The following is a 17,297-nucleotide window of genomic DNA, read 5'->3' as shown; positions in this document are numbered from 1 at the left end:
TAATTCATTCAACTGATGAGCCTAGCACAACATTCAACTGATGAAGTCAAGAGCGGTTGAAAGTAACCAGAACTTTCAACTGATGAAGCAAAGAGCAGTTGAAAGTGACTAGAGCTTAAGTCTGACAAATCACATGGATCGAATTACACTAAAATAGACATGGAAGCCTAATTAGGAAAATAAAGAAGAAGCAGAAACATACTTATCTCATGCAGTGCAATCTGGATCAAATCAAGATGATGGTCAAAGATGAAGACATCTCAGAAAGCATGCATAAGACAAAGTTGTGCAACATTGTTTTTAGATTAGAGTGCATTTTGTAATCTAGCTAAAAGCTTTGTAAAACTTGGAGTATATAACCAAGTTAGAAGCATCAGTTGAACTTGTTCAAATTGCGAAAAGAGAAAATCTGAGAGTTAGAACTTGTTCTTGAGTGATGAACCAGCAGCTGTGCGAATTGTAAACAATCCACAGATTCTTCTATATAAAATCTCACGGGTGGATCATTCAATCCACCCGTATTTTTAATACTTGGTGTTTTTCTGTTTACTGTGTTCTTAGTGTATTGTTCTTGAATCTTTTAAATTTGTAAAAGATTGTATTCAACCCCCCCTTCTACAATCTTTCTTATAGTCAGTGTAAAATAACAGTTTCCAACTTCAATCTAGTCGATAATGAAACTAAAAATTGTTTCCGTGCACAAACGAGTCAAGAATGAAACTAAAAGTTGATTCCAATTTCAAACAACCAAAAATGAAACTACAAGTTGTTTTCAACTTCAAACGAGTATGGAATGAAGCAACAAGTTGTTTCCAACTTCAATCTAGTCAATAATAAAGCTACAAGTTGATTTCAAGCTCAAACGAGTGAAGAATGAAACTACAAGTTGATTCCAATTTCAAACAACCAAAAATGAAACTACAAGTTGTTTTCAACTTCAAATGAGTCTGGGATTAAGCTGCAAGTTGTTTCCAACTTCAATCTAGTCAATAATGAAGCTCCAAGTGGTTTACAAGCTCAAACGAATCAAAAATAATACTACAATTTGATTCCAATTTCAAACAACCAAAAATGAAGCTACAAGTTGTTTTCAATTTCAAACGAGTTTGGAATAAAACTACAACTTGTTTCCAACTTCAATCTAGTCAATAAAGAAGCTACAAGTTGTTTTTGGGCTCAAACGAGTCAAGAATGAAAGTACAAGTTGATTCAAATTTCAAACAACCAAAAATGAAGCTACAAGTTGTTTCCAACTTCAATCTAGTCAATAATGAAGCTAAAAATTGTTTCCGTGCACAAACGAGTCAAGAATGAAACTACAAGTTGATTCCAATTTCAAACAACCGAAAATGAAGCTACAAGTAATTTTCAGTTTCAAACGAGTCTAGAATGAAGCTACAAGTTGTTTCCAACTTCAATCTAGTCAATAAAAAAGCTACAAGTTGTTTTCAAGCTCAAACGAGTCAAGAATGAAACTATAAGTTGATTCTAATTTCAAACAACCGAAAATGAAGCTACAAGTTGTTTTCAACTTCAAACGAGTCTGGAATGAATCTACAAGTTGTTTCCAACTTCAAACTAGTCGATAATGTAGCTAAAAATTGTTTCCGTGCACAAACGAGTCAAGAATGAAACTACTAGTTGATTCCAATTTCAAACAACCAAAATGAAACTACAAGTTGTTTTCAACTTCAAATGAGTCTGGAATTAAGCTGCAAGTTGTTTCCAACTTCAATCTAGTCAATAATGAAGCTCCAAGTGGTTTACAAGCTCAAACGAATCAAAAATAATACTACAATTTGATTCCAATTTCAAACAACCAAAAATGAAGCTTGTTCGCACAAAATCACGCAAGCGTACGTGGTCACAAGTAATATAGAATAAAATTAAGTTCGTTCCCACAGAGACTAGTGTATTCAAGAATATGCACTTATGCACCAATGTATGACTATTATTCAATGCTTGAACAAATAACAATTTGGTTGGTTTTATCTAAATTAACTAAATCAAGTCGAATTATAACTAAGAGAATTAAAATCAAATTACTAATTAGAATAAAACATGGAGTTCTAGCTTCATTAACAACTTCATTCAGAATTATGCCTATATTCGATTGTAATGGTTGATAACTAATCAGATAACACGAGACTGATACACGCTAACTGTCGTTATACGTGCACCATACTGTGACACATGCACAATTAAGATAGAAGGTAAACAGACACCAATTATGCTTAGACCCTATATGTCTATAGAATTTGAAAACATAACGGTTGAAGATCAAGTTATCTATCAAGATTACATAGGGCGATGCAAGATGGGTAAAATCACATCACAAGTCATGTTATCGAACACAAAACCTATGCTCGCATGGCAAGTTCTAAATCTATATATCCACTGTCGCTTCAATAAAGATTAACAAACAATCTAAGATGTTAGCTACGCATCCAAGACGAATAAGCACAACCAATACGAGGAAATCAAACCATCACATATGAATAAGACAATTTAATTACTGAAATCCATCGATAAATCCGCTAAAACCCCATGACAACGATTAGTTCATAATCGAACTACTCATCATCATGGGTTCGAATGTAAACATGATAGGAATAAATCTAAAACAAGATAAAAGTGCGAGAATCAAAGTTGAGAAACAAATCCGAAAACGAGCATCCAAAAGTATCGCCTAATTAAAAGAAGATAAAGAAAAACTATGAATCTAGATCTTCTCCGTAGCCGTCACGTGCTCCTTAGAATGTTTCTAGGTTATTGCTTCTAAGTCCCCCAAGTCATCCTTTAAGTTTCCCATCAAACGGGCCTTTAAACGGATCAAAAACGGGCAATTCGGGCCAAAATTCCCGCTCAGGTCGTGGGGCGGCCGTGCCAAATCAGCAGCCCTGACACCCAACCTTTTCACGTTCGTAACTTTCTCCTCGTGCATCCGATTGCTTCGCCGTTTTTTTTCAATTAAAGCTATGATTCCCCTCTTCGTTCTCCTTCCAAGAAACCTACACACCACCACACTAAAACATATCAAAAATATCAAAAGCTTGAGGCCCATTCCATCAATTTAAGCCAAACCGAAGGCTTCCAAGTGGATATAAAATCCACTTATCACACCCCCAAACTTAAACTGATGCTTGTCCTCAAGCATAGACACTCACAAATACTACTAATGCAATGCATGAATGCAACTAAATGCCTACATCTAATCAAATCATGAAGTGTAATCTGTGTTAACATATAATCCTCAGAATATGCAACACTCTCGGCATTCATCTATTTCACATATTAACCATGTACTCTTCCACTACAAGTGTGAAGTGCATCGTGTGTGCTAGCATGCTCTCTCGTGAAACAAAACAAAGACTATCAAACTTCAACAGAGTCCTCGATATGAGCCGTTAATCAGAATAAGGTTTAAACACTTCTTCACTAAAGAGTTAACTACAATTTAGGGTCACCAAAAGAATTCTATGCCTCTCCTATTTTTTCTATTCTTTTTTTTTCTGCTAAGTCTAAGGTTGGGACGCTTCTCAGTGTAAGTGAGTCACGACCGCCATTCGACTTTGCTTCTTTTTTTCATTTTTTTTTTAATCAAGTAATTCTCCAGTAATCAAGGGTTGTGAAAAGTCACCAAGAAATTGCTTATTCTAATACAATTGCACTTAATACCAGCACAAGTACATGGATCGTCCCTTTCACATGACATTGCATTTTACCCATTGATCTCAAAGGAGTGCCTGATAATTTTTATTCCTTTTTTTTAGGAAGGCATATTCATCCCTTAACTCCCCCAAACTTAAGATTTACAAACTCTAAGTTCAAAAAGAGAATAATCCTAACTCTACGCCCGACTCAACGCGAGGACTCAAGAAATAAGTTAGTATAAGTCTTATCTCTAGAGCATAAGTGTAATTACAATTTCCACACAAGCAATTTCCAAGTAACAAGGCATCACATATGAGCAAGACTACTAGCCAAGAATTTATGCACATAAACTCATCATAGGACATCAACTTGGAAAACAACTTCAAGATTCATGCAAATGCAACTATATGAAACTACTAACACATACTAACACAAGCATATATATATAAACAAAACCAACTAATGTGTAACAATATGAACGAATATGCTAAACTATATGCAACCTATATGAACACACACATCACTACTAGTCCTTAGATTACCACCCCCAAACTTAAAATATTCAATGTCCTCATTGAATGTGATAAAAAGGATCGAATGTACCTAGAAGGAGCCCGAACCATCACTCTCCTCACCCTCATCAGGTGAAGAGTCAGCTGGAGGATAAACCATATCAGCACCAAACACAGGCCACTCCACGTCTACGCCCGTAGCACGAAAAGCAATCCCCAATGCCTGTGTCAAATCCCTAGCAAACCGACTATGCATATCGTGCATCGCATCCATCCGCCTAGTGAGCCTCCTGTACTGAGAATCACTGAAACCACTGCCTCCAATACCCGAGTGCTCTACTGACTGAGAAGGCCCAGCTCTAGCTCGATCTGGTGTAGCCTGAGCTCGATCCGGCGACGCTGGAGGTGGTGCCCTGGCACGTCCCCCCCTGGAATCTCTATAACCCATCCCCATAGGGTGAGGTATGCCACCATCCCACTCGGGTAATCGCTCGATAATAGCATGATCAATGGGAGCACTCGGCATCTGCAACTGCTCCTCAGCCGACCAACTCACACCCACCGCCACACACAACCTAGTCACTATTGTGGCGTGAGGAATGGCCACACCAGTACGACTCCTCAGAAATCTCATAATGTTCTGATGGATAACATAAGCAACATCCACATACTCTCCACTCAGAATGCCGTACAACAATATTGCACGGTCAACAGTGACGTCGTGTGGGTGACCCGAGGGCATGATACTAGAACAAATAAACAGGTTCCAAGCTCGGGCATACCTGTTCATAGCCGATGTAGGGAACGAGACGCGCACATTAGTGGTTGGATTGCGCTTCCACACCGTACTCGGAACACACAATTCATGGACAATCTTATCCAAGTCCACGTTCCTCTTATCTTTGCGCACCCAATCCTCCTCCGTTTCTTGCATCTCTTGACCCCCAATGAGCTTTTGGATGGCTTCCAAAGTGTAATCCACGGTCACACCCCGCACACTTGAAACCCCATTCTTATCCATTCGAGCATTAGCATAAAATTCTCGGACAATGCTCAATGGCACCGCTTCCGGTGCCTTACACAACGACTCCCACCCCCTAGCTTGAATCATCAACAACAACCCACCATCACCCGATGAAGGCAAGAAACCCCTCTCTTTAGTAATTGACTTACCCATAAGCCGAATAAACTCTTCTTGTGCTTCCGGGGTTGTGAACTTGTTAACCGAAGAATCCGTTGATTGGGCTTGCAAACTAGTGCTCCCGGATCTTCTAGCTCGTTTGGGTGCCATAGATTTGAAGATGTATGTAGTGGTAGGTTGTAGTAGAGAGATTGATTGAAAAGGGATAAGATGTGGTGGAGATGGGTATGTGTATAGTTGTATGTATATGTATGTATATGTATGTATAGTTGGGTATGGAGAAGATGAAGTGGGTTTGTGTTTTGGGGATGAATTGGGTGTTTAATTAGGCATAGAAAAGGGGTTTAGGATTGCTAGGATTGGCAAGAAGGGGCTGGGGTTTTGAAGGGAACAAAAACAAAAAACAAGCAACAAAAAAAAGAAATTTTTTTTTTATAAAGCTACTGCCATTCTCGCACGGGCGCCCCGGGCCGGCGCGGCTGCCCCGCTCGCGCGGGCGCGCCAGCCGTGGCGCGGGGGCCGCGGAGAGGCAGTGAACTACTGTCATGCGCGCGCGGGCGCCCCGTCCCGGCGCGGCCGCCCCGCTCGCGCGGGCGCGCCAGCCGTGGCGTGGGGGCCCCGGCTCGGCAGTGGATTTTTCGATTTTTTTTTTTCCGAACAGAAGTGAAACAAGAAATGCTTGAAAAGCGTGGGTTGCCTCCCACGAAGCGCTTGTTTAACGTCCTTAGCTTGACGTTAAACTCCAAGAATTAGACAATAGTGAGGATGGTGCTTACCGACTCGCGATTCACCGGTCCTCCGAAATATGGCTTCACTCTTTGTCCATTCACTTTAAATGATTGCTCCGGTGTTGTTTCATAAATTTCTATGGCACCATGTGGAAACACCGTCTTTACTGTGAAAGGACCCGACCATCTAGATTTCAACTTCCCAGGAAACAGTCTGAGACGAGAATTAAACAGCAACACTTGTTGGCCAATGAAGAACTCCTTTTGCACCAACTTCCTATCATGCCATCTCTTGACTTTTTCCTTGTAAAGCTTGTTGTTCTCATACGCCTGAAGCCTGAACTCGTCGAGTTCATTAATCTGAAGCATTCTCTTCTCACCAGCAGCTGTCATATCAAAGTTTAATTTCTTCAAAGCCCAATATGCTTTATGCTCTAACTCTGCAGGCAAATGACATGCTTTTCCATAAACCAACTGAAAAGGTGACATCCCCAATGGAGTCTTATAAGCCGTTCTATAGGCCCAGACGGCCTCATCAAGCTTTAACGCCCAATCTTTCCTCGAAGGACTCACAACTTTCTCTAAGATTCGCTTAATTTCACGATTGGATACCTCAGCTTCCCCATTTGTTTGAGGATGATAAGCAGTGGCAACTCTATGATTATACCAAACCGTTCCATCAGCGTCGTGAACTTTCGATTGCAAAAGTGTGATCCTTCATCACTGATTATAACTCGAGGGGTACCAAAACGAGTGAATATGTTTTTTTGAAGAAAACTGATGACTACTGCAGCTGTGTTGGTTGGTAAAGCCCTGACTTCAACCCACTTAGACACGTAATCCACAGCAAGAAGAATGTAGAGATTATTGCAAGATGAGATAAAGGGTCCCATGAAGTCAATCCCCAACACATCAAAGATTTCAACCTCAAGGAGTACATTGAGAGGCATTTCGTCCCTTCTAGAGATATTACCAACCCTTTGACAACGATCACACTTCAACACAAACTGATGAGCGTCCTTAAAGAGCGTAGGCCAAAAGAAACCTGCCTGCAGGATACGAGCAGCTGTCTTCTGTCCTCCATAGTGTCCTCCATAAGTAGAGTCGTGGTAAGCTTGCCAGATCCCTTCAATCTCACTGTATGGAATACACCTTCTGATAATTTGATCGGAACCTTGACGAAACAAGAATGGCTCATCCCAACGATACCACTTTGCCTCATGCAGGAACTTTTTCTTTTGAGCATAAGACAAATCAGGGGGAATGACATTACTCACCAGATAATTCACTATATCCGCAAACCATGGCTCTTCCTCTTAGACCCCAAATAATTGTTCATCTGGAAAAGACTCATTGATCAAGGTGGTGTCTTTGGATGCTCGTGCTTGGTCTTCCAACCGAGAAAGATGATCAGCCACCTGATTTTCAGTTCCCTTTCTATCCTTGATCTCCAACTCGAATTCCTGAAGCAAAAGAACCCATCGAATCAAACGAGGTTTCGAGTCTTTCTTCGATACCAGATACCGAATAGCAGCATGATCAGTGTAAACAAACACCTTTGTCCCAAGCAAATAAGATCTGAATTTCTCGAATCCATAAACAATAGCTAGTAGTTCCTTCTCCGTGGTAGTGTAATTCAGCTGAGCACCATTGAGAGTCTTACTAGCATAGTAAATCACATGAAAGATGTTAGTCTTTCTCTGACCAAGCACAGCTCCCACCGCATAGTCACTAGCATCACACATCATCTCGAAAGGCTCATTCCAATCAGGTGCAGTAATAACAGGTGCTGTGGTTAATTTCTTCTTGAGAGTTTCAAACGCAGCCAAGCACTCTCCATCAAATTTGAAGGTCACATCCTTCTCTAACAAGTTGCACAAGGGTTTGGTGATTTTAGAGAAATCCTTGATGAACCGTCGATAGAACCCCGCGTGACCAAGAAAACTCCGAATCCCCTTTACTGAGATTGGTGGAGGAAGATTTTCAATTGTCCCCACCTTAGCTTTGTCTACCTCAAGCCCTTTGTTCGAAACTTTATGCCCAAGAATTATGCCTTCTTGAACCATGAAGTGGCATTTTTCCCAATTAAGAACGAGTTAGTTTCCACACATCTTTTTAGTACCATCGTCAAGTTGCTCAAGCATTCATCATAAGAAGTACCGAATACAGAAAAGTCATCCATGAACACCTCAACATTGGTACCGATCATCTCGGAGAAAATAGCCATCATGCATCTCTGAAAAGTTGCTGGTGCACCACAAAGTCCAAAAGAAAGACGACGAAAAGCAAATGTGCCAAACGGGCAAGTAAAAGTGGTCTTCTCCTGATCCTCTGGTGCGATACAAATTTGATTGTACCCTGAATACCCATCAAGAAGACAATAGTACTCGTGACCGGCTAACCTATCAAGCATCTGATCAATGAAAGGCAACGGAAAGTGATCTTTTCTGGTGGCTTTATTGAGCTTCCGATAATCCATGCATGTTCTCCAACCTGTGACTGTTCGCGTCGGAATGAGCTCATTCTTCTCATTAGCTACCACGGTCATGCCTCCTTTCTTAGGCACACATTGAACAGGGCTCACCCAAGAACTATCTGAGATTGGATAAATAATGTCGGCATCAAGCCACTTAAGAATCTCCTTCTTCACCACCTCTTTCATGATTGGATTGAGTCTTCTTTGATGCTCAACAGTGGGTTTACTACCCTCCTCGATCAGAATTTTATGTTGACAATAAGAAGGGCTGATTCCCTTGATATCTGCGATAGTCCATCCAATGGCTGATTTGAACTCCCTAAGAATTCTCAAAAGCTTTTCTTCCTCGATACTTGAAAGGTTAGATGCAATAATTACAGGTAATGTAGAAGCTTCGCCAAGAAAGGCATACCTTAGGTGTTCGGGAAGTTGTTTAAGCTCAAGTTTAGGAGCTTCAACAATAGAGGGTTTCAGTCGTTCATGAGAATCCTTCAATTCCGATAACCCGAGAGATTCAATTGGAGGTTCCATCCTTCTTCTCCAAGGAGAAGCATTCAAGTATTGGAGGTGTTCTTCTTCCTCCTCATCTCCGAATTCAGAGTCACCTGATAACACCCTTTCCAAGATGTCAGTTTTCAGCCTGTTGTCAATTTCCGAATGAGCTGCAACTTCGAGTACATCCACTTTAAAGCATTCCTCCTCATCTGATGGAAGTTTTATGGCATTGAACACGTTGAAAGTGACCATCTGATCTTGAACTCTCATTGTGAGTTCACCCTTCTGAACATCAATCAAAGTCCGCCCTGTCGCAAGGAAAGGTCTCCCCAAGATGATGGGAATCTTCTTATCTTCCTCGAAGTCTAGGATGACAAAATCAGCAGGGAAGATTAGTTTATCTACCTTTACCAACACATCTTCAACTATCCCCCTTGGGTATGTAATCGAACGATCAGCCAGTTGCAAAGACATATTAGTAGGTTTCAGCTCCGGAAGACCAAGTTGCAAGAAAATAGACAAGGGCATCAGATTTATGCTAGCTCCCAAATCACATAAACACTTGTCGAATGACAATTGCCCAATAGTACACGGGATTGTGAAACTTCCCGGATCTTTCAGCTTCGGGGGCAATTTCTGTTGCAACACAGCACTACACTCCTCGGTCAAAGCCACAGTCTCCAATTCCTCAAGTTTGAGTTTTCGAGATAGAATACCTTTCATGAATTTAGCATAACTCGGCATTTGTTCTAGAGCCTCCGCAAAAGGTTTGTTGATTTGTAATTTCTTGAAGACCTCTAGAAATTTGGCGAATTGTTTGTCGAGCTTATGCTTTTGAAGTCTCTTCGGAAAAGGTGGAGGTGGATATACTTGCTTGACCCCAGTATCAGTTTTCGGGCTAGACTTTTCGGCTGAATCCTTGCTTGCTTCCTCGTTGACTTTATTCTTGTCAGCCTCAACAACAGTTTTTCCACTATCAGACTCAGATGAGAGCACGGGTGTTTCAACCTGTTGATCACTCTCTTCCTTGTTTCGCTCTGTTGCTGATTCTTTATCCTTCGTAACCTTTTCGGACCTCAAGGTGACAGCCTGTACCTGTTCCTTCACTTCCTTCTTGCCCGGATTGGCCTCAGTATCACTAGGAAGAGTTCCTTGTGGTCTATTAATCAACGCATTAGCAATTTGCCCAATCTGATTCTCCAAAGTCTTGATTGACACCGATTGGCTTTTTACCATTAGTCTTAATTCTTCCAATTCTGATCTTTCATTGGAAGACTGTCCAGCCACCCCATGATTTTGTTGCTGGAATCCGGGTGGATGGAATTGCTGCCTCGGTGCAAACTGTTGTTGAAAACCAGAAGGGTTAAAAGGTCTAGATCCTTGCTGCTGAAACTGTTGCTGCTGTTGTGGCATGTAGTTCTGATTATTGCTCCAGCTGAAATTCGGATGATTCCGATTATTGGGATGATAAGTGGCCGGAGCTGGCTGTTGCGACCTCTGAAAGTTGCTCACAAACTGAGCGGATTCGCTCGATATAGCACACTGATCCGAAGAATGTGCCCCAGCACAGAGCTCGCAGACTGAAGGTGGCTGCTGATTTCCTAGATTTGCCAAAGAATCCACCTTCATAGTAAGAGCCTTAAGCTGAGCAGCTATGGCTGAAGTGGCATCAACATCCAGAATCCCTGCTACCTTGCCCTGATGAAGACGCTGAGTAGGATTCTGATATTCATTCGCGGCCATCATCTCGATCAACTCATAAGCCTCATCATAGCTCTTAGCCCATAGAGCTCCACCTGATGCAGCATCGAGCATTGGCCTCGATTGAGGACCCAACCCATTGTAAAAACAATTTATCACCATCCAATCAGGCATCCCATGATGTGGGCACTTTCGAAGCATCTCCTTGTAGCGTTCCCAAGCTTCACATAAAGTTTCACCAGACAACTGAGAGAATTGAGTGATAGCATTCCTGATTGCAGCGGTTTTAGCCATAGGGAAGAACTTAGTAAGAAATTTCTGAGCCAGATCCTCCCATGTCGTAATAGATCCTGCAGGAAGAGAATGCAACCATCCTTTAGCTTTATCCCTCAGAGAAAATGGGACCAACCTCAATCTGATGGCATCGTCCGTAACACCATTGAACTTGAAAGTGTCGCAGATCTCAATGAAGTCCCGAATATGAGTATTAGGATCCTCAGTCGGAGAACCTCCAAACTGTACTGAGTTCTGCACCATCTGAATAGTGCTCGGTTTGATCTCGAAAGTGTTGGCCTGAATTGCTGGCCTGACAATGCTCGATTGAATGTCATTGATTTTAGGCTCAGAGAAAGCCTTCAGAGCCTTAGTAATATTCACAGCTGGTGGTTGATCAACCATCGTATCAATCTCTATCGTTTTTTCCTTAACCAATGCTTCCTTACGAGCCTGAGAACGTGTTCGCATACACGTCACTCAAGTACCTGAAACACACACAACGAACTAAAGTGAGAAAAGAATCCAAGTCACTGAACTTTAACGACCACTAATGACAAGCACATAAACTAAAGTAACACCGAGTCCCCGGCAGCGGCGCCAAAAACTTGTTCGCACAAAATCACGCAAGCGTACGTGGTCACAAGTAATATAGAATAAAATTAAGTTCGTTCCCACAGAGACTAGTGTATTCAAGAATATGCACTTATGCACCAATGTATGATTATTATTCAATGCTTGAACAAATAACAATTTGGTTGGTTTTATCTGAATTAACTAAATCAAGTCGAATTATAACTAAGAGAATTAAAATCAAATTACTAATTAGAATAAAACATGGAGTTCTAGCTTCATTAACAACTTCATTCAGAATTATGCCTATATTCGATTGTAATGGTTGATAACTAATCAGATAACACGAGACTGATACACGCTAACTGTCGTTATACGTGCACCATACTGTGACACATCCACAATTAAGATAGAAGGTAAACAGACACCAATTATGCTTAGACCCTATATGTCTATAGAATTTGAAAACATAACGGTTGAAGATCAAGTTATCTATCAAGATTACATAGGGCGATGCAAGATGGGTAAAATCACATCACAAGTCATGTTATCGAACACAAAACCTATGCTCGCATGGCAAGTTCTAAATCTATATATCCACTGTCGCTTCAATAAAGATTAACAAACAATCTAAGATGTTAGCTACGCATCCAAGACGAATAAGCACAACCAATACGAGGAAATCAAACCATCACATATGAATAAGACAATTTAATTACTGAAATCCATCGATAAATCCGCTAAAACCCCATGACAACGATTAGTTCATAATCGAACTACTCATCATCATGGGTTCGAATGTACACATGATAGGAATAAATCTAAAACAAGATAAAAGTGCGAGAATCAAAGTTGAGAAACAAATCCGAAAACGAGCATCCAAAAGTATCGCCTAATTAAAAGAAGATAAAGAAAAACTATGAATCTAGATCTTCTCCGTAGCCGTCACGTGCTCCTTAGAATGTTTCTAGGTTATTGCTTCTAAGTCCCCCAAGTCATCCTTTAAGTTTCCCATCAAACGGGCCTTTAAACGGATCAAAAACGGGCAATTCGGGCCAAAATTCCCGCTCAGGTCGTGGGGCGGCCGCGCCAAAGTTGGCGCGGGCACGCCAACGGGGCGGGCGCGCCAAAATTGGGGCGGGCGCGCCAAATCAGCAGCCCTGACACCCAACCTTTTCACGTCCGTAACTTTCTCCTCGTGCATCCGATTTCTTCGCCGTTTTTTTTCAATTAAAGCTATGATTCCCCTCTTCGTTCTCCTTCCAAGAAACCTACATAACACCACACTAAAACATATCAAAAATATCAAAAGCTTGAGGCCATTCCATCAATTTAAGCTAAACCGAAGGCTTCCAAGTGGATATAAAATCCACTTATCAAAGCTACAAGTTGTTTTCAATTTGAAACGAGTTTAGAATTAAACTACAACTTGTTTCCAACTTCAATCTAGTCAATAATGAAGCTACAAGTTCTTTTCGGGCTCAAACGAGTCAAGAATGAAAGTACAAGTTGATTCAAATTTCAAACAACCAAAAATGAAGCTACAAGTTGTTTCCAACTTCAATCTAGTCAATAATGAAGCTAAAAATTGTTTCCGTGCACAAACGAGTCAAGAATGATACTACAAGTTGATTCCAATTTCAAACAACCGAAAATGAAGCTACAAGTAATTTTCAGTTTCAATCGAGTCTAGAATGAAGCTACAAGTTGTTTCCAACTTCAATCTAGTCAATAATAAAGCTACAAGTTGTTTTCAAGCTCAAACGAGTCAAGAATGAAACTACAAGTTGATTCCAATTTCAAACAACCGAAAATGAAGCTACAAGTTGTTTTCAACTTCAAACGAGTCTGGAATGAATCTACAAGTTGTTTCTAACTTCAATCTAGTCGATAATGAAGCTAAAAATTGTTTCCGTGCACAAACGAGTCAAGAATGAAACTACTAGTTGATTCCAATTTCAAACAACCAAAAATGAAACTACAAGTTGTTTTCAACTTCAAATGAGTCTGGAATGAAGCTGCAAGTTGTTTCCAACTTCAATCTAGTCAATAATGAAGCTCCAAGTGGTTTACAAGCTCAAACGAATCAAAAATAATACTACAATTTGATTCCGATTTCAAACAACCAAAAATGAAGCTACAAGTTGTTTTCAACTTCAAACGAGTCTGGAATGAATCTACAAGTTGTTTCCAGCTTCAATCTAGTCGATAATGAAGCTAAAAATTGTTTCTGTGCTCAAACGAGTCAAGAATGAAACTACAAGTTGATTCCAATTTCAAACAACCGAAAATGAAGCTACAAGTAATTTTCAGTTTCAAACGAGTCTGGAATGAAGCTACAGGTTGTTTCCAACTTCAATCTAGTCAATAATAAACCTACAAGTTGTTTTCAAGCTCAAACGAGTCAAGAATGAAACTAAAAGTTGATTCCAATTTCAAACAACCAAAAATGAAACTACAAGTTGTTTTCAACTTCAAACGAGTCTGGAATGAAGCTACAAGTTGTTTCCAACTTCAATCTAGTCAATAATAAAGCTACAAGTTGATTTCAAGCTCAAACGAGTCAGGAATGAAAGTACAAGTTGTTTTCAACTTCAAACGAGTCTGGAATGAAGCTACAAGTTGTTTCCAACTTCAATCTAGTCAATAATAAAGCTACAAGTTGATTTCAAGCTCAAACGAGTAAAGAATGAAACTACAAGTTGATTCCAATTTCAAACAACCAAAAATGAACCTACAAGTTGTTTTCAACTTCAAATGAGTCTGGAATTAAGCTGCAAGTTGTTTCCAACTTCAATCTAGTCAATAATGAAGCTCCTTATTATGATCTAAATTATTGCGATATTTTGTTAACATAATAAATGTCCTTAGAATCATGATACACATTATATAGTTTAAGTACATGACTTGAACTTGAGATTATATAATATATCATATTCTTAAAGGTCCCTAGTCGAGTACTATTATATATAGGACGATAATAATACATGTAAATAGACTAGTATGTTGTTTGACAAGATAACCACATCTCATTGGTTATGAGTATGGAGATACTAAAGTCAGTACATAGGTACATGTAAGAGTACATGGTACTGGACAGACCCACAGTGAGATTCTTCATGTTTAATAAAGTCATAAGAAAGACTTATAGTGATAATGGTGTAATGATCCTTTGACTTGAAATCATTATATTTCTATGCGAGGATTGATATACTTTGACTACATTAAAACTTACCTTTGACCGGGTGATGATAAAAGTGGACATCGGGTATATCATGAGTCGTATGAGAAATATGAATGATAGATAAAGGATTTAACCCTCCTCTAAAGAGGAGAGATATTATTAGCCTCTTGATTGAGTAAGACTATAAAAGCATGGCCATGCTCAAATAATGATTTGTCTTGATAGTTTACTCATGGATCAAGTAAACCCGGATTAAATGTTGAAGAGGATGACTAAATACATGCCTCGAGTTTAATCTATAATATATATGGTTAAAGGGATTATATTACACGAAAAACATTAGTCACGAAAGGTTTTATCTAATCACGATTTAATTATTGTTTAATTAGGTAACAAGGATGTATTACTAGATACCGCTCATTGTTTATAATTTTATTAGAGAATAAAATTATTGCCGATTAAATGATAGCCTATAGGGTCACACAAATAGAGCACTTAATGGAATAGTTAATTTAAATTATTGATTTAAATTAACTGATGATTATTTGAATTTTATTATAATTAAGTGAGACTTAATCGAGATAATATAAATTCGAATTAAAGGGAATGCTTTTGCCCATAATAATTAAGTATGACTTAGTTATTAATTAAATAATAGAAATTCGTTTTATTATTTAATTCTATACCTACTAGGGTTGGGCTTTGCTGTTACGGGCCTTCCAACCAGTCATTATAAATACATAATGATGGTGAAGGAGGTCATTACATTTTTGTGAGAAAAAAACCCTAGCAGCAAAGAGAGGCAAGGTAGTCCCGATCGTCGAGAAGGAGGCTAGTACGTCCATCCGTCGGTGCTCGTGTGGATACCGTAGAGGTGTTTTCCGAGAGGTAGACACAAAGCGTGATAGTTAGGATCTCCGTTGAGTTCGTGAAAGTCAAGCTTTTGAAAAAGGTATGATTCGTTATCTCCATAATCTGCCCATAATTATACATGGATCCTGTTCTTGGGTTTTGAAATTTTCGTTTTATTTACATATATCCGCTGCGTTTTTTGCCTCGGAACCCAACAATGGCATCAGAGCTACTTGTATAAGGGGCTGGTTTGGTTACGTGTTTACTGTATTTTACAAGTATGCATGTGTGATGAATCTGCCATGATAACAGTTATGATATATGAATGATATGATGAATCTGTATATATACTGATATATACATGATTTATGTTTGTTCTTGATATGAGATTCGTATTCGATATGAATTATGAATTAGATGCTGCAGATTTGGTGAAATCTGTTTCTGGTGTCTGTTTTTCGCAAACGAAAACCTGTTTCTAACTGGAAACGAGCGTCTGAACAAAACTGATGGCCAAAGCCATCACCGACGCATCTGTAAGGCGTTTGACGCCGTTTAGAGCCTGTAATCAGCGATTTAATGTTATCAGATTTGATTCTGATTTTTGCGTTATTTGATTTTTGTGATTGGATCATGATGTATATGATATGGTATTATCTGATTATATGATTTAACATGTTATTAAGTGTTAATTGAGCATGGTGTTTGGTTATGGCCCTTCGACCTTAGTGTAATGGTTTTGGTTTTAAATATGACTTGCATGTCGTCAATCTTTGTAATCATAAATCTCGAATGTAACTCGAGTTATCTTGTAAGTTCATTAGATTAGTTTTGTTTTTCAATCATGTGATGTAATTGAAGATTCCATGGAGGTGGACCAACAAAGAAGAAGTTGAGACATACAAGGAGTCCCAACAAAGAAGAAGTTGAGACATACAAGGAGTCCCAACAAATAAGAAGTTGAGACATACAAGAAGTCTAATCAAAGAAGAAGACTTATGTAATAAGTAGTTTTATTTACTTCCATCACCACATTAGATGACCTTGATCTTTATCATGAGCTTGATAAAGATCACATAGGATGGGGCCCATAACCAAACACATTTACTTTATTGCACTTTACATATATATGCCATGTGATGAATGTATGTGTAGAGTAGTGATAATTATGCATGCTTAATTAGATTAAGGATGAATGTATTAGATACGACACCCATGCCATGCCTGCTAAACAAGATAAAATCTGTAACAATTTAAGATTTTTACAACGATTATGAGATTCTTGTGTTTATGAAACACAGAATTAGTTATGGATTTTCGGTATTCAATGAGAGGAAGATTCCGTCCGATTTGGGGGTTTTAAGTATAGCCGTTGTGCCAACACCTCAAGTCGGGTTTTCAACCAATCAAAGAGTATTGATTTGAAATATTTAATTCAAGAAAAAATTGAGAATCTCTTTATGATGGGATCATGATCGTTCTTAATTAAAAATTCCTAAGCAAAATATTAAGTTTTAATCGGATGCTTTCCAATGAATGAACACTCATTAAATCCTAGATCGATACGGGGAAGGGCAGTCAGTGGCAGGGGACTCCTATCTATCATGGTGAAATGCGACGAATATAAACAGTTATATTCGGACGTTGTATCATTGGGTCTAACTTAACTAAGTTATAATAGTAAGGTGAATATAAACGGTTATATTCA

General features: G+C 39.2%; 1 protein-coding gene and 1 non-coding gene across 2 annotated transcripts; one reads left to right on the top strand and one right to left on the bottom strand.

Annotated features, from left to right (window-relative positions):
- Nucleotides 1–6,056: 6,056 nt before the first annotated feature.
- On the bottom strand, nucleotides 6,057–11,451 carry LOC135152077 (uncharacterized). Its single transcript, XM_064091716.1, has 6 exons — nucleotides 11,117–11,451; nucleotides 8,865–9,439; nucleotides 8,196–8,630; nucleotides 7,358–8,091; nucleotides 6,814–7,270; nucleotides 6,057–6,727 (listed from the first exon to the last, which is right to left on the bottom strand). Exons 1-6 carry the CDS (start codon nucleotides 11,449–11,451, stop codon nucleotides 6,057–6,059), a joined length of 3,207 nt encoding a protein of 1,068 aa, XP_063947786.1.
- LOC135150005 (small nucleolar RNA R71) lies at nucleotides 10,880–10,986 on the top strand. Its single transcript, XR_010288360.1, has one exon. It is a non-coding gene; the product is annotated as a small nucleolar RNA R71 (small nucleolar RNA).
- Nucleotides 11,452–17,297: the final 5,846 nt, after the last annotated feature.

This window comes from Daucus carota, chromosome 1 (genome assembly GCF_001625215.2).
Source record: "Daucus carota subsp. sativus chromosome 1, DH1 v3.0, whole genome shotgun sequence".
NCBI lineage: Eukaryota > Viridiplantae > Streptophyta > Magnoliopsida > Apiales > Apiaceae > Daucus > Daucus carota.
This window is presented reverse-complemented; position numbering and strand designations above follow the sequence as displayed.

Excerpts from the sequence above, each read along its gene's own strand:
- LOC135152077 (XM_064091716.1), bottom strand. The coding sequence starts at position 11,451 with ATGCGAACACGTTCTCAGGCTCGTAAGGAAGCATTGGTTAAGGAAAAA. Across the intron at positions 8,631-8,864 it reads TATTGCATCTAACCTTTCAA|ATAGTTCTTGGGTGAGCCCT; the intron begins GTATCGAGGAAG and ends ATCCAATCTCAG. Across the intron at positions 6,728-6,813 it reads CACAGCTGCAGTAGTCATCA|TTCACGACGCTGATGGAACG; the intron begins GTTTTCTTCAAA and ends TGCAATCGAAAG.